The 25,012-nt window shown below is 35.0% G+C and overlaps 3 protein-coding genes across 3 annotated transcripts; all 3 read right to left on the reverse strand.

Moving 5' to 3' along the window:
• Positions 1-2,869: 2,869 nt before the first annotated feature.
• On the reverse strand, positions 2,870-3,841 carry LOC128102099 (olfactory receptor 1052-like). Its single transcript, XM_052725614.1, has one exon. It carries the CDS (start codon positions 3,806-3,808, stop codon positions 2,870-2,872), a length of 939 nt encoding a protein of 312 aa, XP_052581574.1. The 5' UTR covers positions 3,809-3,841.
• A 5,808-nt stretch (positions 3,842-9,649) lies between these two features.
• On the reverse strand, positions 9,650-10,609 carry LOC128102100 (olfactory receptor 1052-like). Its single transcript, XM_052725615.1, has one exon. The coding sequence runs from the start codon at positions 10,586-10,588 to the stop codon at positions 9,650-9,652; it is 939 nt and encodes a 312-aa protein (XP_052581575.1). The 5' UTR covers positions 10,589-10,609.
• Positions 10,610-22,813: 12,204 nt separating this feature from the next.
• LOC128102101 (olfactory receptor 1052-like) lies at positions 22,814-23,755 on the reverse strand. Its single transcript, XM_052725616.1, has one exon. The coding sequence runs from the start codon at positions 23,750-23,752 to the stop codon at positions 22,814-22,816; it is 939 nt and encodes a 312-aa protein (XP_052581576.1). The 5' UTR covers positions 23,753-23,755.
• Positions 23,756-25,012: the final 1,257 nt, after the last annotated feature.

Below are 25,012 nucleotides of genomic sequence, written 5' to 3' on the forward strand. Positions count from 1 at the left end.
ATTTAAATTTCAACATTTCCTACTTTCCTTTCCTCACTTCAAAAACTTTGCATACACCCCTCCCTGCTATCCTTCAAATTCATGGCCTCTTTTTCCCTCCATTGTTATTGCCTGAATATGCCTTTTTGTAGATACATTCATCTTCCCAAATATAACCTTTTGAGTCCATGTAACGTTATCTGTATATATGTTTTCAAGGTTGACCATTTGGCACTGGACAACTGATTGATGTGCTCTTCCCTCAGGAAAAAGCATATCTCAGAAGAGCACATCTCCCTCTCTGAGCTTTTATTAGATAGATGCTTGAGGCTCTTTGTCTAGATTTGAGGTCTCAAGGGCTTTTCCACAACCAGTTTGGCATGTCCATTTTTATTGTCTTTGTTCAGCTCATGTTTAAGCAGTCATGTTGGTAAGACTTTATGGGTGTAGCTTCTGACATACCTAGGAGACACAATCTTCCAACATGCTTTCTGATCTTCTGGTACTATAATCTTTCTGTCCCCACTTGGACAATATTCCCTGAGCCTTAAGTATTGCAGTGCTTTGTAGATGTTTCCACTGGGACTTGGCTTCACAGCTCTACATACTGTTTGGCTGTATTTTTCTGTAGCAGTCTTCTTCTGCTGCTAAGAGACACTTCCTTGATGGGTAAATATTGCACTTACGTTTTATATAGATTGTTGTTAGTGATTATGTTGTTTTAGTAAACTGCTGCTTGTATATTCTTTCCAATAACCGTGATTTTACCACTACTGAATAGTTAGTTGTTTCCAGTACCAAGCATGGCATCAATTTTTGTTTTGTTTTGTTTTGTTTTTTGAGACAGGGTTTCAAAACTCTGTGCAGTTTTGGTGTGTGTCCTGGATCTCATTCTGTAGACCAAGCTGGCCTCCCAAGTGCTGGGATTAAAGGCATGTGCCACCACTGCCCAGCCAGCCTGGTATCAATTTTATTGAGCAGTTATTAAGTCCAATTGCACAGCTGTTGGTTACCACCAAAGTATGTGTGTGTTAGTATTCAGACCCACTTCTTGGAATTCTGGCCAATAAGCAGGTAATACCCTAGCCGACTGTAAGAGAAAACTCTTCTCCCCTGTCCCACCTCTGCTTCTCTCTATTCCCATGAGTTATTCACTGCCCCCTCTCTCTTTCTCTCTCTGTCTTCTCTCTCCCTCCATCCTTCCCTCCCCCTCCCCTTTCTCCTTCCTTCCCTCTGCTTCTCCCTTCCTCCCCCAATAAACTTTCCACATGGATGCCTTGTCTGCATGGTGTGAGTAACTTTTCACTGCTCCACCGCAGCCCGCTCCTGTGTCTGCATGGGGTGTCTCCCTCACCCACCGGGGCACCTTGGCCCAACCTGCCAAAGCCTCCTGTATGCTGTTCCATAACACTGTGTGCCATTACTTCACCTCTAGGCTTATCGTACAATGCTGGTTGTTGATGTGGTTTATAGGCATCATGGTAGGTGAGACTGTGAGTTATTTCCATCCTTTGCATGTTTGCATAGTGCCTTTGATACCATGACGCTGTTTCTCAGGGAGTCGGCAGTCCTGTCAGTCATACTTCATAACCTAATTTACTTCCTGCTACTGAATTTCATCCTTCATCACAAACTACTTCATGAATGTTTGGGGGATTTTTAACTTGCTCAGTTACCTTCAGCAATCCTTCAACAGGGAGGAACTTCAACACTGAGCTTCCTCAATGTCAGATTCCACATATGGAAGTGGGACACAAGAACTACTCATATCACCCCCGTGGATGGAAATGTGATCTGCAACCAAGGTTTTTTTTTTCAAAACCCCTCTTTTAAATGAAAATTCTACACAAAATTTTTTTGTCATATCTTCCCTTCCTCTAACTTCTCTTAGATCCTCCCTACATACCCAATTACATGTTCGTGTTCTCTCTCTCTCTCTCTCTCTCTCTCTCTCTCTCTCTCTCTCTCTCTCTCTCTCTCTCTCTCTCTCTCTCTCTCTCTCTCTCTCTCTCTCTCTCTCTCTCTCTCTCTCTCTCTCTCTCTCTCTCTCTCTCTCTCTCTCTCTCTCTCACTCACTCAAATAATCCCCCAAACCAAAAGGAGATAAACAAAAATCAAAACTAAAGGAAAAAACAAGCAAACAAAACAACAAAAAAACAATAAGGCAAAAGAATAACAAAACAAATGTTAAATCTCACAAAATAATCATTGTGTTCTTTGTTTTATATTCCTAGACATGGGTCTTTTTCTGGAATGTGGCTGAGATACTCAGTGACACTTTATTGGAGAAAAACAATTTTGCCTTTGCCAGCAGGGATTAATTACAAGTGGCACCTTGGCTGGAAGTGGCATCTTCAAGATACTTTTAAAGAAGCATATTCACTTTATAAAGTATTAGGACTATAAATTATCAAGGAAAAAAGTTTTTAAATGTAGCTGGCTACATTCTAGTAAAACAACAATATGGTGTTGGAAAATTATTTATATTGCTCAAAATATGAATAAGCTAAGATATATCTTAAATGTTGTAAACATTATCTTTTTATTTTTTTCTTTTGTGGTATCCTTACTGGTGAGTCTGAATATTCATATTTTATGTATGTATATTTGTCATAAATAAACATATTTATATAAATTCCAATTCAAAATATGAGAGAATAAAGACACTGCCAATTATATCAGATAACTACCCTAGGACAGAGTCTATGGTTTAGGTTAAATAACAAAACACAATCCATGCATTTATTGTATAATATTACTGAGTGTGTTTTCAGCACTGTATAAAACAATGTTCAACTTGAAGGAATACTATAATTCCAGTTATTTTAACCTTTATTGAAATTTTATACATTATTACTTACATCAATATTTTTTATATCTTTGTCATAAATCAACAAGAAAAATGTTTCATCTCCATTACTCTTTTCACAGCATCCTTTACTTCCTTGTTCCTTAAACTGTAAATCAGTGGGTTCAACATGGGAATCACCAGGGTGTAGAATACAGACACCACCTTCTCTTGTTCTAAGGAGTATTGGGAGCTTGGCTGAATGTAACTGAAGCTAATGGAGCCATAGAACAAAGTCACAGCTGTCAGGTGGGAAGCACAGGTGGAGAAGGCTTTGTGCCTGCCTGCTGCTGAGCGGATCCTCAAGATAGCAGCAACAATGAAGATGTAGGAGACCATCACCGCCAAGAAGGTAATCATTGCAATGACGGTGGTGAAGACCAAAAGCAACAGTTCATTCATGGAGGTGTCTGAACAGGACAGCTTCAACAGGGGAGGAAGGTCACAGAAGAAGTGACTAATGACATTTGGCCCACAGAAAGACAGCCTCATTAAGCCAATTGTATGTGTAACTGAATTGATTAAACCTCCTATACATGAGCCCAACACCAGTCCAGTGCAAACCATTTTAGTCATGGCCACTGTATATAGTAATGGGTTCACAATGGCTACATATCGGTCATAAGCCATTGCAGCCAGCAAAAATCCCTCTGTGGTAAGTAGTGATACAAACAAAAAATATTGCAGGATGCATGCAGAGAATGAGATAATCTCTTTTTCAACAAAGAAGTTCAGCAACATTTTAGGGGCAAATATTGAAGAATACCATGCATCTACAAATGACAAACAGCTAAGAAAGTGATACATAGGTGTGTGGAGTTTAGGCGTTATATAGATCAGAAAGAACATTCCTACATTCCCTACCAAAGAGACGGCATAGATCAACAGGAACAATATGAAGAGAAACACCTTGAGTTCATCACGATCTGTCAGTCCCAAAAGGATAAACTCAGTAACAAATGTAAAATTGACATCAGCCATGTACTTGTATGTCTTGGTACCTGTTAATGATAGACTCAGATAAATTGGTAGTAACAGTAGGATATTAATATTTTAGGAATTCCAAACTAGCCATATTATCCTATTGTTTTTTGACACACTGTTCTGTTCCTTTTTCATAATAATGTCCATGATTAGCTAAACCAAATGATGGATTCTTAGGTAAGTATACATTAATATGCAATTCTTAAGCTTCACAAAGAACTACACAGAAGTTCCTGCTAAGGACAGAAAAAGCCTCATTTATAAAACATAAGAACTTGCTGAGCAGTGGTGGTGCACGCCTTTAATCCAGCACTCAGGAGGCAGAGGCCGGTGGATCTCTGTGAGTTAAAGGCCAGCCTGGACTACAGAATGAGTTCCAGGAAAGGTGCCAAGCTACACAGAGAAAACTTGTCTCAAAAAACCAAAATAAATAAATAAATAAATAAATGTAAAACATAAGAACTTATGCTGGAAATTTAATCTGTGTCTCCATTTTTTATTCTCCTTTTTATTATTTTAATTGATATTAATAGCAATAATGCAAAATATATCAACACATAGCACATGTTTAAAAGATGAGATAATTTAGTCAGGCTGAACCTCAGTTGTACAACATTGCGTACCATTGTCACGAACCTGTATACACACTGGTATATTACCTATGCCTATATTCACTTTATTCCTTCAAAATTAGTTCCTGTTCTGTGTGAGTGTATGTATGTGTGCACGTGGGTTCATGCACATGCATGTGTGCACATGTGTGCAGGTATGTATGAGTTATATCTGTGTGTGTGTGTACATTTTAGGATATTGAACACAAGGCCTTGTGCATGATACTTCAGTCTTCTATGAATCCCTTATACCTGTTTGTTTTCTGTTTAACTGTGTCGACAAGCAAAGACCAGGCATTCACAACGGTACTCTGAGTACCACCCTTACTCTATGATTCAGGGCTCTGATGTTTACTAGTTTCTATATTCTATACCAAAACAAATGCCTCAAAATAAAGAAGATATTTAAAATATTAAGACAATTCTTTGCAAATTGTATTAGTTTTCTTGGTGCAACCCAATTTTTAGAGTAGGCATAGCTTTATTTATTTATTTTTACAACTGCATTTCTAACTGTTAGTACAATGTTTCCCTGAAACTTAATTTTTTCTTCACATATACATCACAAATAAAGAGAAATATAAAATACATATTAGCTGTTTATAATGAGAATTATTTTTTCTTTTGTTTTGCTTGTATTTCTACACTCATGATCCAGCTTCTTGTCTGGAGAAACAGGTACAATTTGGAAATTCAAATGAACATGCCAGTTTGAGTTATTCTAAATCACATTCCAAACTACTGATCCTCAAGTAGAAGGTTGTATAACTGATTTCCTTACAAGTCTTAAAATCAACTCAGGTACTGACTTTATTATTATTTATATTTTATCATACTATTTATAATTTATTGTTATAATTATTTATTATCATTCTGCAGCATTCACAACACATGTGCCTTTTTTAATAACTCAGTTTCAGTTATTTCAAAATACAGTGTCAGTTCAATTTATTGATATCTTTATTTTCTTGTTTATTTAAAAACGACAATACTACAAAAAAAGTGAAGGATGCAAAAATATCCAAATCACAGCTGAAGGCCAACACTTCTGCTCTCATCAATTCCTTCTGGAACAAAGGGCTTAATTCATAAGTGACTCTGTGAAATTCTCTGGATTTTAGTCCTTCAGAAAACTAGGTAATTGGTAGCTTTGTCTAAAGAGTAACTAAGCATGAAAACTGATGTTATGTGTTCATTTGGTGTTCCTTTCACTTATAATGTGATTAGAATTTAGAAAAAGAACCACAGTTTATGGGCATTAAATAATAAATACAGGAAATAATATCACATCGATATTATAATATTTAAATGATAGATGTAAGTATATATTTTAAACTGTAATTCTTGTTTTATGATGTAAATTGACCTTAACACACATTTGATTTAATACATTGTGTATGTGTGTTTGTGTGCATAAGTATCAAAGAGATGTAAATATTATTTTATGTTCATGTAGAAAAAAATTTTCTTAAAGCAAAAAAAGTAGATAGGTAAATTACAGCTAGTCTTCCTTTGTAATTTGGCAAGTCAATCAGATTAAAATCTCAACATAAGTCTTTAATTATTAAGACAATAGCTAAATTATAGAATTGTTTATGCAATAATCAAATAAGTGAATTTAGTTTACAAGTAAAAGAAAAAATATTCAACATCACAGCCCATTTAAGGACCTAGTAACTATCTATAACAAGTTTCTCTATCATTATCATTCTCTCAAACAAACATTAAAACAGAATACTAAAAGTTCTTACTTTTAAAATGGTGTGTGAATTCAGCAAATGACAAAAACTTCAAGGAGCAGAGATCAAACTGAAATCTAACCTTACATATAGAAGAATCAAGTTCACAGACACTTGAAATGAAAATATGAGTGAGATCATTAATATCATGCAGGAAGACAAGTAGAGATAAGACAGACTGTTATATATTTGCCTTGGTTCAGATGGAACCATCCCTGGAGTAAACCTCCAACTCAAAGGCTGTAATACTTTAGTTACTAAAAGTTTCTCTGTGCTTCACCAGGGATTTAAAAACGCTTAGGAACTTAATGGCTCCCCGAAGGCATTCCATTTCCTGAGTTTTGTAATGAAAAAAAAAAAGTATAGTCAAAAGAAGTACACCATATAGTTTCAGAAAAACATAGGAAAAGAACTAACGCAAACCTCTGCTTAGTACCTTAGAATGCTTTTCAGAACACATGACTTTGGCTTAAGCCACAAACATAAAACAAGCAAATGTACAGAAATATTAGTGGACCCTATGTTATGAAGAGAAGAGTGAGACTTAACAAAATTCATTTCTGTCTTAATATGATTGGATGACAGAAATCACATCAAATAAAGGCAATGTCACACCTTTGTTACTTAAATGTTTTTTCCATCTAGTGTATATCAACTGATGCAGAATTTTCTGGTCATTTACTTCACTTTAAATCCTGTCTGGAGGGAAATTTGTAGTAGTGTTTCAAACTACTCTCTACATATATATTTAAATAAGAATTATTCTCATTTTTCAACACTACAGATAATTTTCTCTAAAGCGTATGTCTTTATTTTTTAAAATAAGAACTAGCCCTGGATGATTTTTCATGCCTATAATCCCAAAGCAGGCAGTAGCGATGTGAGACAGAAAGATCTCTGTGGGTTCTGGAATACTTTGGCTTATCACTTAATTCCAAGCTCACCTGGCCTATAGAGTAGCATCTTGAAAACAAACAAATAAAAGAAAACAAAACACCCATAAAAACTATAGTACAACTGTAGAAGGCAATTTGGTGATATTCTAAGGCAATACAAAAAATGACTTTTTATGTTGTAATTCATAGAAAAATCTTATTATTTGAAGCATTCTATGTCTTACGAATAGAATTTTTCCCAAGTGCATGTAATGAATAAACAATGTTTATCAAACCATTGTTAGATCTTCTCTTAGGAGGAAGTATGCTAAAGAAAAATTTCTCAAAGACTTCAGAACAGTCTTCATTTCAGGCTTTCAGTTAACAACAACAGCAAAATAATTACATGCAAGACACACAAAGGCCTTCTACTTTTTGTTAGTGCTTTGAAATTATTTGTTTAAAAGGATATATTATCACTGGGAGAGGACCTTTGCCAATTTTGGTTAGTCAGCTAAGTTTAGAAAAAAGGACTTATTTATTCTCTTGATCAATAGTAAAAATAAATTGACATTTAGTAACGCTGATACACAGAACACTAAGTGGACTTCAGATGAATTTTGCATAAAGACAATTGTATTGCTAACATTCAGCAGGATTTTTAAAAAGTACTATGGAAACTAAATTTGTTTAAAATAATTCAGGACTGATACTGATGGGTAGAAAAGAAGAGTGTAGTGTATACATTTGTGATATTTCAGAAAGCAATTCTTTTAAAATACAGGAGCTATATTACATACCTACAATCCCAGCACCAAGGATGCTGAGAAAAGTGTGACATGGTTCAAGGATACACAGGGATTCATCATAAGACTCAGTCTTAAAAGCAATGTGATTAGCATATGTTCACTTAATTTTGGTTTTTAGCTATGCACTTTTATAAGTATTGGCAAAATCTATATTCTTGGACAATCATTGCCACTATGAAAACATAGGTCATTTCTGTAGACCGTCAAATCCATTCTGTTCCATCCAAAGAATTTCTTTTGCATTTCACACTTTTTTGTATGGGATTTATTTTACTAGAATTTATTTACATTATCCTTTGAGTATCTGTGTAAAACTGGCTCCTGATTTCCCATAGATTATTCTGTTCCTTATACAAAGTAGAGAACATAATTCACATATATCCTTTTATTTTTATTGATTATTTCTGGATTTCTAATAATGCCTACTGCAGAGTAAATACACATATGCAGTTGTAGTGTTAAAGAGTGATAGGAAAAAATGGTCTGTGGGTGGCCACTGTTTAATGAGATGTTTTATTTTTAAACTAAATCTAAATTTGACTAAATCTACTGGTGTACAAATCAAAGACTGTGGCAAACTATCCTGTGTCTGATCCTCTATATCTAGACACCCATAACCCATTAATGTGTTCGTTATAATCCATTATTAATACTTGTGTGAGTTGTTATTGGTTTAATTTCCTTGATCTCTACTATCCAATATGTGGATTTTTCACAGTCTTTACACTCAAGGAAATGAAGTAAAGCAAATGTAATTATAAGGGGATAAGCTTGTATGGACTCAGTTCTTTAATTCTATGGTAGATATGATGAAGAACAAAATTTTCTAATCCATTGACATTAAACTTTTCTCCATTAGTATAAAGCAATTGAAATTATTAACAGCAGTCACACACAGGTACCTTTTCTCCCAGTAAATGCTTGAATAGTGCTGTCCTGTTTTTCAGAAATATTTTATATATCTCAAAATGTTGTTAAATGGGATATTTTAATTTTAATTTAGCACAGCTAGAATTTTGTTTTGTGTATTGTCACGCAATCAGAAATAGTAACTGGTTTCATAGAATATTTCTAGCATGTTGCAAGAAATATTATTTCAGATATATTTTCATGTTTTCCTCATTATTTCTTTTAGTACTTTCAGTAAATTTTTACTCATATACTTTTTAAACATAATTCCAGTTCTGAGATATCCAATGGCATTCTGTAGCCTTTGTGGATATCTACTTTTTCAGGCGTCTTCACCATAGGAGGGAAACACATGTCTATCAATTTTCTGAATATGCCTTTTATAGATATTTTTGTGTTGGAAAATACTTTACCTGTCTATATTGCTCAAGAGAACAACAAACTGAGAGGTGTTTTCATTTTTGTGAATTTTATCTTTGAATATTTTAATTTATGCTGTCCTTATTGGTATATAAAAATGCATAGTTATTTCCATATATAACTACAGTTATATTTACAAAATATGTATATATATATATGTTAAATTTCAATTATATATAACTATATATATAATATATAAATGTACACATATATACAATTTCAATTTACTTAATGTATTGGATATGTTACGAGTCCCATTAATTTCCTTAGGTCTTATTCTAGGGGTAAGGTAGAAAATACAACACAATATTGGTAACCATGCCACATTATTTTTGAATGCTTTTTTATCACTATAAAACCTAGTACTCAAACTGAACAAACCCCACAATCCAAGTAGGTTGAAATTTTATTTGACTTTAACCAATATTATTGCATGATTCAATTGTCTCATGTTGTTTACTCAGAAACATACATTTCAATGCAGGAAATGTTTCATCTCTATTACCCTTTTCACAGCATCCTTTACTTCCTTGTTCCTTAAACTGTAAATCAATGGGTTCAGCATGGGAATCACCAGGGTGTAAAATACAGACACCACCTTCTCTTGTTCTAAGGAGTATTGGGAGCTTGGCTGAATGTAACTGAAGCTGATGGAGCCATAGAACAAAGTCACAGCTGTCAGGTGGGAAGCACATGTAGAGAAGGCTTTGCGTCTGCCTGCTGCTGAGCGGATCCTCAGGATAGCAACAACAATGAAGATGTAGGAGACCATCACAATCAAGAGTGTGGTCATGGCAATGACTCCAGAGAAGATCAAAAGCAGCAGTTCATTCATGGAGGTGTCTGAACAGGACAGCTTCAACAGGGGAGGAAGGTCACAGAAGAAGTGACTGATAACATTTGGTCCACAGAAGGACAGTTTCATTAAGCCAATAGTGTGTGTCAATGAGGTGATCGTACCTCCTAAGCATGAACACAACACTAACAGAACACATATCAGCTTTGTCATAGACACTGTGTATGTTAGAGGGTTTACAATTGCCACATAACGGTCATAAGCCATTGCAGCCAGCAAAAATCCCTCTGTGGTAAGCAGTGATGCAAACCAAAAATATTGCAGGATGCATGCAGAGAATGAGATGGTCTCTCTTTCCACAAAGAAGTTCACTAACAATGTGGGTGCAAATACTGATGAATAACAGGCATCAACAAATGACAGAGAGCGAAGGAAGTGGTACATGGGTGTGTGGAGTTTGGGAGTTATGTGGATCAGAAAGAACATTCCCAGATTCCCTACCAAGGAGATGATATAGATAAAGAGAAACAAGATGAAGAGAAACACCTTGAGTTCATTTTGATCTGTCAATCCTAGAAGGATAAACTCAGTAACAAATGTGAAGTTGATATCTGCCATATAATTGTGTGTCTTGGTACCTGTTAATAATAGGAAATGCAGGTAAAATTTGCAGCAATAGTAGGATATCAATAACTAGAAAATTGTGGAATTCTCCACCCTGATTCTTCTGCTTATATACATATATATTAAAAGTCTATATTTTTTAAACACTGCCTATTTGATTTTTCATAAAAAGTTCCATGTAAAAAAATAAAATGCTAAATTATTTGTGGACCATTATATTTAAGTATAACATCCACGGTGCACAAAAAGATAAACTGCATCCTTGTTTAAAAAAAAAAAAAGGAAAATCTCTGGGTAGTGTTGGTACATGCCTTTAATCCCAGCACTCAGGAGGCAGAGCCAGGTGGATCTCTGTGAGTTTGAGGCCAGCCTGGTCTACAGAGTGAGAACCAGGACAGGCTCCAAAGTTACACAGAGAAACCCTGTCTCGAAAAACAAGCATACAAAAAGGAAAATGCAGTTTAGGAAATAAGAACTAATGGTGGAAATATATAATCTCTGTCTCTATTAAAATACTCTTTCATGTTTTTTCAATCATGTTAAAGCAGCCAGTGTGAAACTTATCAAGATACACAATATATAAAATATGGTGCCCTCAAAAACCATTAGGTCATGGGGATGTACCTCAGTAGAAGAACATATAAGTAGCATGCCCAAGACCTTACACACACACACACACACACACACACACACACACACACACACACACACACACACACACACACACAGTATTGTAGTTTAACCACATTCTATATAATAATTTAATGACCCTACCTGTATATGTGACTATGAATTCATGTGTGTTTTGTGGCTATTGAAGACAGCCTTTTGTGCATAATATTTAAGGCTGTACTACTGAGCCACCTGCATGCTGTATTTGTGTGGTTGAGTGTGTGTGTGTGTGTGTGTGTGTGTGTGTGTGTGTGTGTGTATGTGTGTGTGTGTATTTAACTGTTATAAAATGCTAGTACCTCCTGATGGCGGCACATGCCTCTAATCCCAGCACTTGGGAGGCAGAGGCAAGTGGATCTCTGAGTTCAAGTTCAGCCTGGTCTACAAACAAAGTGAGTTCCAAGACAGTCAGGGCTACATAGAAAAACCCTGCCATGAAAAACCAAACCAAACCAACCAAACAAACAAACAAAAACCCTACCTAAACCCAAAAAAAACAAAAAGCTAGTCCTAGAATCAAAAAGGTCTGTAATAATCCTTAGGCAATTTTAGAGGACCACCCCCAAGGAATGTTATTAAAGGGTATTTGATGTGACATATAAAGCATTGTGAAAACACTCAAAACTGCTGTTTGAATTCAAGAAAAATATCTCTCTTAGATTCTGGATCACATGTTCACTAGCTTCCATTTTAACCCTTAAAGTGATGCCAACATTTAAGATACACACATAATTTTTAGCAAACTGTCTTTGCTACCATGACCCAGCCCAATTTTCAGGGTAAGGAGTTTCTCATAACAAATGCACATCTATCTGTGAGTCCAGTGCTTCCCATGAAACCTTTAACTTTCAAATTTACTTTGTAAATACAAAGAAACATAAAATATAATTAGCTATGTATTATAAGAAAATGTTTTCATTCTCTTAGTTGGCATGGTTCAAATTTCTGTCTTCTGTATCATGTACAATTTGAAGATGATATGAACATGCCATTCTGACTTATTCTAAATCATAACCCACATATTTGTCCCCACTGATATGCAGGGTGACTTCCTTAAACTACCTTGAAATGGACTCACACTTCTCCCTTTAATTCTTCTGCATCATTCAGAACATGGGTGTCTTTATTTACTAAACGTGCTATCTATGCCTAAAAATATTATGGTACTTTAATTTATTTGTTATTGTCCTTTTCATGCTTATTTTAAAAAGTCATGGCATCATAAAGGACAAATGACACCTGTCCATTAAGCAGGGAAGACACAACATAGCTTGTAATTATGTCATGGAGACCAAATCATGAGCTCTCAGCCTTTTTCAGACTGCTTCATAAGGAACTGGGTCAATTAACTGTGTCTTGCTCCCTCTGGCTTCTTTGCTTTTTTTTTGTTTTGTTTTGTTTTGTTTTAGAACATTGCATAGTACGAGCAGTAAAATAAAAAAAAATGGAAGGTAAGTTTATCACATCTAGAATAGAGTAATATTTGAATGACAGTTTTAAACATAAGTGATTTATTTAGGTTGCAATCATTTAGGATGATTTCTTTGTCTTAGCAGCAGAAGTTGTGAAACAAAATAATATTTACATAGAAAAAAGACAGAACAGTATATAAAGAAATAAATTGGTAAATTACAACTTATTTTCTCTGTTTTTGTTGACAAGTTTATCAGATTAAAATTTGAACATATTTTCTTAATTCCCAAACCAGTAAGTTAATAATTAAAAAGTATATATTTAATTATCAAACAAGGGAATTTAGCTTACTAATGAAAGAAAAAATATACACTTCCCCCATTTAGGAAAATTATGACTACACTTTACTTGATTGCATTCTCTATAATTCTCCAAATAAAAATAAAACAGAAGACTAATATTTCTTACTTTTAGAATGATGCAGAAAATGATAGTAGTGAGAAGTAGCAAGAGTGGAATATCAACTTCTACGTGCATATAGGAGAATAAAAGGCACAGAGCCCATACAATGAAAATATGAGTGAGATCACTTAATTCATGTCAGAAGACACATTGAGATGAGAAATCCTGTTTTATATATACGTCTTGATGCAAAGAAATCATCTCTGGAGGAAACTTCTGATTCAAAGGCTGTAATGTGCTCATTATTGAGTTTCTCGGTTTCTCTAGGGATTTAGGAAACTCTTAAGCACTTACTGACTCCCTCAAGACATTCCAATTCCTGAGTTCTGTAATGATTAAAAGTATAGTCAAAGGAAGCAGACACATAATTTCTCAAAAACAAAACATGTACTCATGAGCCAAAGTTACTAATAGAAAATTAGGAGATTAGTAGAAATGCTTATGGACCCTTGAGTATCAACATCATAGCAAGATATGGCAAAGTACATCTATGTCTTGACTTCATTAGATGACACAAATCATATCGAATAAAAGAACAGCCACTCATTAAGTTCCTTTAATGTTTTCCTAACCCAGCATCCATCTGCTTATGTCAAATTTGCCTTAAATCACCTCAGGAGAGAATTTGAAAGTAATCTTTCATGTTGTTCGTGTGTTTGTGTGTGTGTGTGTGTGTGTGTGTGTGTGTGTGTGTGTGTGTGTGTGTGTGTGTTCGCATCTATTTTTACAAAATAACATTTAATATCATCTCAAATGTATTTATCAATATATTGCGAAAGCTAGTAGTGGGTAGTATCTTATACCTGTAACCACAGCTATGAACAATAGGAAGTATGAGACAGGAGGATGACTATGTAGTCTAGGAAGCCAGGTACGTGAAGTGAGATCTTGCCTCAGAAGCAAATAAACTAACACTATTGGCAAATCTTAAGCAATGAACTTTGGTGATATTCTGAGGTAATACAGAAGATTACTCATTCTCTTTGTACAATCCTCTTAGTAAATGAGGCATTCTGTATTTTATAAAATATAATTTACTCATAACATAAATATTATGAATGGAATGATATTTACTAGAACAATATTATATATTTTCTTCAATGGGTAGTTTATCAATGATAAAACATTTCTCAAAAACTTTAAAATTGTCTTCACATCAGGCTCTTTTGTTGATAAGAACATCAAAATAGGCTTGGGGTGGTGCCACATGCCTTTAATTCCAGCACTCAGGAGGCAGAGGCAGGTGAATCTCTTTAAGTTTGAGGCCAGTCAGGTCTACAAAGATAGTTTTAGAACAGCAAGGGCCATACAAAGAAACACCGTCTCAAAAGATGAAGAAAAAAACAAGCAAAGAAAAAACTAACAAATAATAAAATGTAGACAAATTTCTAAGTGGTCTTATTAAATGAAAAACATGGAGCCAAATATAGGGGTGAAAGCCTTAGAAATCAGGGAAATAGGAATAGCCAACAGCTAACCTTACCTCACCACACTGCAGCATTTTTTTTTAAGTGAGCTACTTCCTGTGTACCCACACCTTTATTGCTTTGCTGTTCTGCCCTCTCATTGGCTCTTAGCCCAGCTACCTCACTTTTGTCAGTGCCTGTCTGTACAGACCTCCAGGTCTCTATGGTTGGTACTGGGATTAAAGGCATGTGTCACCATGCTTGGCTCTGTTCTCTAGTATGGCCTTGAGCACACAGAGACCTTGCCTGCTAAGTGATAGGATTAAGGGTGTGTGCTACCACTGCCTGACTTCTATATTTACTTAAAATGGCTTGCTATTTCCTCTTTCTCCAGGCAAACATTATTTATTAACATACAAATAAAATATCACCACAATAAAATACATAAAAATAATTAGACTCGAGACATAAAAATCAGTCTTTTATCTTGTTTTAATGCTTTGAAATTATGTTCTTAAATGAATATAGTTAAACTGGGAGAGTCTCTGCCAGTTTTCAAATGCTCAAATAGATTTCGAAACAGAGATGTATTCTGGGAAGAGAGGAGAGAGGGGAAACTGTGGTTGGGATGTAATATATGAGAAAAGAATAAATAAATATATGAGAATCGAATTAAATACATGAGAAAATAATAAATAAATAAAATAAATAAATAAACAGATAGAAGATAGAAAGAGAGAAAGAAGGAAAGAAAGAAAAGAAAAGAATTTTACACTTAAAAGCATTGGCATGCAGAGCACTAATGGTACTTCAATTGAATTTTGTATAAAGAAAATTAAGTTAACACTATTTAACTAAGTATTACAAAAATTTGCTTATAGTAATTCAGTGTTTACTTAAATTAACAATATACTTAGTATATGCATTTACTATAATATAGTAAGTAGGCCTTTTAAAGACATAGGAATACTTACCTATAATTCCAGCACATAGGATGCTAGACCAAGTGCATCACGGGTTCAAGGCCAGACTGGGTTTCATGGTTAGACCTAATCTCAAAACCAATGTTATTTGATTAAATAGCAAACATTTTATCAGTATAATTTTATAAAAATTGATGAAAGTGTGTTTTCTAGGGAAATCACTGTCACAATTGAAACATTGGTCATTTCCATAGACTACCCAAATCCATTCTTTTATATCCAAGAACTCCCTACTTCCTGTCTTCAACCTCCTGAACCATTTTAAAGTCCAAATATGAGATATGCCATCGCAGAAAGTCTTTTTGTTGTTTTGTTTTTATTTTCTACATTATTTAATTATGATTTGATTGCTTACATTACTTAATTTACACTAAGTACCTCAGGAGAATTGGTTTTCTGGTTTCTTAGAGATTCTTGGTCCCTTATACAAAGCAGTGAAAATAAGTACACATGTGTGGTGGCATTAAATAATGGAAGGAAATGTGTGCATCCAGTCTTAAATAACATGATTTGTATTTAAGTTTTCTCATTTCAAATTTGGTCCAACATACAGATGTACAAATTATTCACCTGCACAACAAAGTGTTTCTTTTCATTTGAACACTCTGAAGCCCATGATTGTGGTGAGAATTGAGTTATCCTTTATTAATAGGTATCACTGATCGTGGGCGGCCAGCTCCCATGATATGCTCCAGGGCAGTGAAAAAGAAGACCTCAGAGTAGTGAGGGTTTAGAAAAAGATCTTATCTGAGGGCTAGACTTTTTCTGTCTGAGGATATTTAGTGACAAGTTTCTATCTATATGACTGGTAAAATAAGGAAACACATGCTTTCTGACGATAACTTTCTCTTTTACTTCATCTTAAAAATGGTCTCTGACCCTTTCTGTCTCCATACTGCTACATATCTCCACACTGCTACATTGTGTACATACAGCTACATATCTTTACATATATACAGCTCTACATCTCTATACACAGTTACATCTCTTTTCACATGGCTATACATCTTTCTTTTACATACATTTCTCTTCTGTATCTCTTTTCTATACAGCTTCATTTTCTTTGCCTCCACATAGTTACAAATCTCCTTGGCATAGTTACATCTACACATTTCTTCTCTCTACTGTTACATTCCTTCACATATTACTACATCATTTATTCACTTCAGCCTTTATTCACTCCTTCTCTCATTCAATCATTCATTCATTCATTCATTCTCTCGTCTTACTCTCACACTTCTTCTATGATCAACTTTGGACAATTATATGTTACATTATCTCTCTGCCCATTCAGCTACATCCCTCACTTAGCATGCACACCTACACATACTCACACACTCAATCTTACCCTCTGCCCATCACATCATTTGCCCTCGTTTATTCTCTCACATTCCTTAATGCTTCTTCTTCTTCTTCTTCTCCTTCTTCTTCTTCTCCTTCTTCTTCTTCTTCTTCTTCTTCTTCTTCTTCTTCTTCTTCTTCTTCTTCTTCTTCTTCTTCTTCTTCTTCTTCTCCTTCTTCTTCTACTTCTTCTTCTTCTTCTTCTTCTTCTTCTTCTTCTTCTTCTTCTTCTTCTTCTTCTTCTTCTTCTTCTTCTACTTCTTCTTCTTCTTCTTCTTCTACTTCTTCTTCTTCTTCTTCTTCTTCTTCTTCTTCTTCTTCTTCTTCTTCTTCTTCTTCTTCTTCATCTCTGAGCACACACACACACACACACACACACACACCACTCACATTCTCCAGCAGCTCTCACATAGCTCTACACAGACTTCTCTCTCCACACCACCACTGATATCTCACAGCCAAACTCTGGACAATTATAAGTTACATTTCCAGGGCCCTATCCATTCTCGTAACACAAGATAAGTCACATAGTTTCTCTTAGGCTAGTAATGTCACATTGACCCATGCATATAGCTCAGAGTTGGTGCGGGATCCCAGACAAAACAATTCGCTGAAATTTGAGTAGTCAAGGTAGGTGCAGAATGAGAACTAATGCAGGGAACTATATCTCAATGTAAGCACCCTGACCTTGATTTAGCAATAAATAATGCCTTGGAATTATTCTCTGTGTTTATTCTGCATGGGCATCTAGTCTGTTTTGAATCTGCTCTGAAGTCCAAAATTAGCTGTCTGTGTAAAAGGCTGTCTTTGTGACTGAAAACACTATGTCAGTCTGAGTACTGTAAAATATCCTAGTATTATTTCTATGCATCAAAATTATACAGCTTAAACAGAAATAATTTTCCTGAACATTCACAGTTATATGTGTGCCCAATAAGTGTAAAACACATCACCAAAGGGCTGTGGAAAGTACCCCACAGCTAACCGGGTGGTGGTGGCACACACCTTTAATCCCAGCACTCGGGAGGCACAGCCAGGAGGATCTTGTGAGTTCAAGGCCAGTCTGGTCTACAGAGCAAGCTCTAGGACAGGCACCAAAACTATACAGAGAAACCCTGTCTCAATAAATAAATAAATAAAAGAACCCCATAGCTGTTCTTTGTAGGAAGGCATAGCAGTGGCACTTGAGAAAGTTACAGACAGAAAACAGCCAGTCATTTACCCTCAATAACCCTACGGCTTTGCTAAGTGGGGGCCACAAACAGGGAATCATGCATCTGGTGGGTCGACCTATTGAACACTTGTTGTTACTGCTATAAAATTCCCACAGCTGTCTGCAATGAGGTTCATGAATCATTATCTTGATTTCTTTGTAACTAATATTCTGTTTTCTTATTGGGAAAGAATTGTTGTTGGGAAAACAATTATTTGTTTTCAACATTCATCTCAGCCACAACACAGGCTTGGCTGGTGATGATATTAATGTAGTACAATATCTACCTTTCAACAGGACTCCAGCATCACTTTGTTTTGTGTGGATGTTGCACAAATTTCCTAACTCAACCAAGCTTCATGCACTTTCTGCTAATTTCACAATTAACCATTTTCTTCACACTGCGTTGGCAGATGTATGGAGGAATGACCAAAACCTTCCTTTCTGTTTCCCTTTCAATTCTCATAATGGGTAAATGTGTTCCCCTAATCTATTATTATTTTTTATTTTTTATACACTGTTGTATGTACATAGATAGGAGACCACCTACTAGAGCACCTCTCAGGAGCCGCATTCCTGAATAAAACTGAATTGTCTTCCCCGAGCAGCCATCACCGATAGCAACCTCATTTAAATTTCACTAAAATTATGAACTAGATAAGTCCACTCACTATTTCTACTCTTTTCAATATAGTACTTGAAAAACTAGCTAAAGTTATATGACAAAAGAGGTATATTAAAAGAATACAAAAAGGAAAATAGGTAAAATTAACATTATTTGCCAATCACATGAATAAGACATTACAAAAATTTCACTAGAAAACTTCTAGAAAGGACCAGAAATTCCAGAAAAATGATAGATTTCAAAGATTAATTTGCAAAAATCTATAGCCTTTGTAAATATCAATAACAGGAGTTGGGGACTTAGTTTAACTGTAGAATACTTGCTTATCAAACAAGTTCAAGGCCATGAATTTGGTCCTCAGCTCTAAAAACAAAGACAGTAGAAACACTCCCATTCACAGAAAGAGAGAAAATCATCTAATTTCATCAGAATGTCTACATTTAGCTATACAGTTTGTCCAATACATTTGTTGAAAATACAGTTTTTTTTTTCCTATGTAGAGTTTAGGATTTCTCTCAAAAATCAAATTCTTGCAGCAGTATGGGTTTATATGTGGAACCCAATTATAATTCATTGAATAAGTTATCATTTTGTCCCAACATCATGCTTTTATTTTTATTTCTTTAGTATTACTTGAAAATAGAACTAATGAGACCACCAGGAGTGCTTTATTTTTAAAGATTGTTTTCGCTGGTCCAAGTCTTTGATGTTTCCATATGAATTTTGAATACTTTCTCAATTTCTATGAATAAATTTTGATGGAAATTGCATTGGTTCTCTAGATTGCTTTTGGCAGGATGATGATTTCCACAATATTCATCATATCAATTAATGACTAGTAGCAATCTTTCCATTTTCTTGTCTCTTCTTCAATTTCTTTATTCAGTGTCTATCTTTCATTTGCTTGGTTAAATGTATTCCAATATGTTTTTCAGGCTTCTGTGAATGGGATTGTTTCCCTGATTTCCTTCTTTGTATTCTTGGAGTTTATATACAGGAAGTTTATTGAGTTTTTCCTGTTATTTTAGATTCCCATTACTTTGATGGACACATTTAACAGTTGAACAGAAGTGGAGAGAATAAATATCTTTATTCCTGGTTTTAGTTTAGATTTTCTGCTTTTCTCCCCTGAAACAGTGTTTTCTGTGTAGTCCTGGCTGTTCTAGAACTCACTTTATAGACCAGGCTAACCTACAACTCAGAGATCTGCCTGTCTCTGCCTCTTGAGTCCTGGGATTAATGGCCTGCACCACCATATTTTGGTTTTATTGTCTACTTAACATGGTATTGTGGTATGTTGCCTTTATTGGATTGAGACCTCTCCCCCTATATCTGAAGAATGCCAAAGTTTCATCAAAAAAGGGTATTTCAGTTTTGTTATAGGTCTTTTTTTTTGCATCTAAGGAGATAGTCATTTGGTTTCTGATCGCGATTACCTTTACTGATTAATATATGTTGAACCATCTTTGTTTCTCTAGAATGAAGCAAGCTTGATCATGATGGACAATCTTTTTGATGCATTCTTGATTTAATTTGCAAGTAGATTATTGAAAATAATAGTGTGTACGTTAATCAGGCAGATTAGCCTATATGTTCCTGTCTAATAAAAATTATTTTGAAGAGTTCCTTCCTATTCTACTTCATACAATAATTTGTGGGGTTTTGGTGTCATTTTCTTTGACCCCAGAATTGAGATGCAGAGGCCCAGGGTTCTGTGTGAATTTAAGTTTAGCCTCTTAGTTAGTTAGTCAGTTAGCTAGTTCAAGAGCAGTCAGGAATACATATAGAGACACTACCCCCTAAAGAAACGATACTCTTTCCCTCACAATAATTAAACTGTCAATAGCTGCTCATCTAGGAGGGAACCAAAGGTCCCCTCCTCCATTCATGTTGCAGAATTTAATTGGCTTGGGCTAGTGCAAATCTTCTAAAGTAAATCATGCCTCCTGTGAGATCACATGTGTTAGAGGCATGTAATTTCCGGATCATAGTATTTCACAGCTCTCCTTATCATCCCCTGGATCTTATATTCTTTCTAATCCTGATTAATGGTGTTTTCTCAATCTTGTGATGTGAATGACAGGTTTATGTAGATGTCCCATCCATGCGTTAACAGTTCCAGTTGCTTATTCTCAGATTTTTGACCAGTTATTAGTCTCTTCATTCACTACAACTTGCTACAATAAGAAGCACCTTGACGAAAATTGAGCACAGCACATATCTGTTGCCGCAAACACAAGTATATATAAGGCAGCTTGACAATATTATCATTGAGAAAAACAAAAACAGTATATTCTTCTTTAAGACCCATGGCCTTCCAAGCTATTTTTTTTTTTTTTTAACCATCACTATAGTCTAGGCCTCCTGTGGATCAGGCCCCAAATCCATGCAGAAACGGGTTATTTATACTTGTAAATAGTCTTGCCACCTTTGTACCAGTGGCCACATCTTTTCTGGTAGGTTAGATTTATAGCATACAGGGTCAAGTTCTTCCCCAGCAGTGTGCATAGAATGTTCTAGTACTATAAAAGCTAAACAGAATGGAGGGACTTTTCTGATCATTTTTAGGTTGATTTCTCCATGTCTTATAATCAAATGTTTGTGATCCTCAGCAGAAAGGAACTTTCCACCTAGTAATAGTGTACAAGAAAAAGCAATAGTAGGCTTAATAGATTTCATTGCCCATGGGCCCTCCTTGACCAATATTTTATATAGATATAAATTATTTTTATCTAAACTGAAAATTTTTATGCTCACAGTGTTATAAATCAGATTTCAAGGCTACAGATACAGAAAATTTACACACATGATTTATTTTGCAATTGCTTTTATTTATCTCTTGAATAACAAATATGGCAAGCATGTTTGAAAATATTTTGTATTATAAGATTTGTTTCTAATCACCATGTGTTGAATAGTTTAATAAAAATATTTTGAATTCATCCTGCAGTGGTGGCACATGCCTTTAATCCCAGCACTCAGGAAGCAGAGGCAGGCAGATCTTTGTCAGTTCAAGGCCAGTCTGGTCTACAAAGTTAGTTTGAGGACATCCACGGCTACAAAAAGAAACCTTGTCTTGAAAACAAAACAACAACAACAAAATATTGGGATCATATTTCGTTCCTTTCTTTTAAATTACTATCTTACCAAATCATTCATTAAAAATGTTGGTTGGGGCTGGAAAAATGACTCACAAGTTTAGAGTGATAACAATATTTTTTGATTACTAATGTCATTTCATAACATGGCCCTACTTTCAAAAGAAAAGAAATAAAGGTGTTTGAAATATGAAGAAATGGTAAAACCAGCAATCTTGTTACTGCATTTTAGTATTCCAAAAAGACTGTTATCAAGTTCTATAATTTTGTTCTACTGTGTATAAGAATATCTGATCATTCTTCTTGAATGACATGTCCATACCCCTTCTCTATGCTTGCTTTAAAGATATCTCACCCTGACTGTGCTCATATGTCTCAGCAAGGGAGTATGAAGGAAAGAAGCACTCATTTGTCATATATGTACCTTTCCAGTAAACTCTAATTACGATTGATTCTGTTGGAAAACGATGTAACTAAGAGGTTCTTTTTTTCCCCTCTAATTTAATGCAAAAATTCCTGTAAATAGAACGATATATCTACTTTTAAAGAAAGCTTTTCTCTAGGAAGGGGGAGTAAACACAAACCTATATGTTGTGTAGACTCAGTGGGTACCATGGTTTTTCTGTGGCATAATACTTATGTGTATGGCTCAAATGTGAAAGAAGCTGCTTTTATTTTTGAGAAGTTTCCCTTTCTATGTTTTATTTTATGCTCACTTTATTGAAGTATCTGAATGTTCACGTTTCTCTTTCTACGTATCTTAAATAAGGAATGAAACAGCTGTTTCAGATGACCACCCTAAGTGCTAGCCCAGGGTTCAGGGTTGATAACAGAATCTTATTTGTATGTTCATGACATGCATGATTATATTCTTTTGCATCATTGTAAAACACATGACACAACCTTTATAATCACTACAGTTTTAATGCAATAAAACTTAAAATATCTTGGTAAAGTTTTCAAACAATTTAGTGTTTCATGTCTTTTTTTCAGACACAGTCTGAAATCAACAACGGAAACATTTCATCTCCATGGCCCTTTTCACAGCATCTTTTACTTCCTTGTTCCTTAAACTGTAAATCAGTGGGTTCAACATGGGAACCACCAGAGTATAAAATACAGATACAACCTTCTCTTGTTCTAAGGAGTATTGGGAGCTTGGTTGAATATAACTGAAGCTGACTGAGCCATATAACAAAGTCACAGCTGTCAGGTGGGAAGCACAGGTGGAGAAGGCTTTGCGTCTGCCTGCTGCTGAGCGGATCCTCAGGATAGCAACAACAATGAAAACATAGGAGACCACCACAATCAAGAGTGTGGTCATGGCAATGACTCCAGAGAAGATCAAAAGCAGCAGTTCATTCATGGAGGTGTCTGAACAGGACAGCTTCAACAGTGGAGGAAGGTCACAGAAGAAGTGATTGATGACATTTGGTCCACAGAAGGACAGCTTCATTAATCCAATAGTATGTGTCAATGAGTTGATTACACCTCCTATGAATGAACCAAGCACCAGCCCAACACAAACCACTTTAGTCATGGCCACTGTGTAAATTAAAGGGTTTACAATGGCCACATAACGGTCATAAGCCATTGCAGCCAGCAAAAATCCTTCTGTGGTAACCAATAATGCAAACAAAAAATATTGCAGAGTGCATGCAAATAATGAGATAGTTTCTTGCTCAACAAAGAAGTTCATCAACAATATGGGTGCAAATACTGAGGAATACCATGCATCCACAAATGACAGAGACCTAAGAAAGTGGTACATTGGTGTGTGGAGTTTAGGAGTCACATAGATCAGAAAGAACATTCCCAGATTACCCACCAAGGAGATGAGGTAGATCAATAGGAACAAGATGAAGAGAAATATCTTGAGTTCTTTACGATCTGTCAGTCCCAAAAGGATAAACTCAGTAACAAATGTGAAGTTGACATCTGCCATGTACTTGTGAGTCTTGGTATCTGTTAATAATAGAAGATTTGGATAAATTGGAGGTAATAGTACAGCAGAAATATCTTAGGAATTCCAATCTAGATATATTATCTATATTGGAGAATTTGCTCTTTGGTTATCCTGCTAGTAAATATAGCTAAGGCATCTATAATTTCCTGAAACACAACATTTGCCTCTTCCACTAAAATATTTTCATAGATATAAAAAATATTAGATTCATAGCTGAGGGATCCATTTACATGCAATTATGTAGGTGTACAGGAAGTTAAATTTAAGTTACTGGTTTCAACAGGTAAATCCTAATTTATTAACCTTCAAGAAATAAGTTTGAAAATTCAACATGTATTTTCATTCAAATTGTCCTTAATGCTACACAGTTTTTACTATAATAATGTCTAATTTGGAATATATCAATTCACCTAATATATCAACTAGTGTCTCTTCAAAAATAATAAGACTATTTATTGGGGATGAAACTCAATGATGTAGAAGTTGCTTAACTTGCTCAGGACTCTGGTATCAATATACAGCTCCTACATAAATAATAAACTATAGAGTAGTATTGTGATGGTATCCTACATATGCTGTCAAAATTAGTTACTATTCTGCATGTCTATACAATGTGGGGGAGGCATTGTACACAAGACTTCATTCATATTAGACAAGTGCTTTACAGCTGAGACATGTTGTCTTTGTTTTTGAGGTGTTATAGAAAGCAGACTATTAGAAGCAAGAACTCCCAAAGGGATCCTTAGAAGATAGTCAGAGGCATTGGGTTCTGAGAATATCCCATTCTGTAAATGGTATCAAAGGATGCTTTGACCTGTAGCAACAAAGAATCATAAAAAATAACACAAAATTAGTGTTTAATGTTTGATAAAAAATACTGTATTTAGTCTCAGGAATCTGATGTTTAATTGGTGTTGTTTTAAAAATAATATAATAACATAAAGCAAAAGAGACCTACAAAACAAAGAGATAATTAACCTTTGCATTCAGTCTGAAATGCATATTTTAGAGTACATTGTATCTTTTCTGTCTAACTATAAATATCTTCCTATTAATAGACATTTCCTCTGAAACTTTTGACTTTTCCTGCATGGTGGAGGATTTTCCACAAAGAACCTAGTTAACTAAATTGCCTCATGATCCCTATAAACCAGTTACAATGTGAATAAGTGTTTTAAACATATTAGTTGTAATGTAATTGCTAAATGATAAATTAATTGATAATCTTGCTAGATTGAA

Source organism: Peromyscus californicus, unplaced genomic scaffold, assembly GCF_007827085.1.
Source record: "Peromyscus californicus insignis strain IS unplaced genomic scaffold, ASM782708v3 Scaffold_7__1_contigs__length_154581171, whole genome shotgun sequence".
Lineage (NCBI taxonomy): Eukaryota > Metazoa > Chordata > Mammalia > Rodentia > Cricetidae > Peromyscus > Peromyscus californicus.

Bases quoted from the DNA above. Each gene is read 5' to 3' on its own strand.
- LOC128102099 (XM_052725614.1), bottom strand. From the start codon at position 3,808: ATGGCTGATGTCAATTTTACATTTGTTACTGAGTTTATCCTTTTGGGA.
- LOC128102101 (XM_052725616.1), bottom strand. From the start codon at position 23,752: ATGGCAGATGTCAACTTCACATTTGTTACTGAGTTTATCCTTTTGGGA.
- LOC128102100 (XM_052725615.1), bottom strand. From the start codon at position 10,588: ATGGCAGATATCAACTTCACATTTGTTACTGAGTTTATCCTTCTAGGA.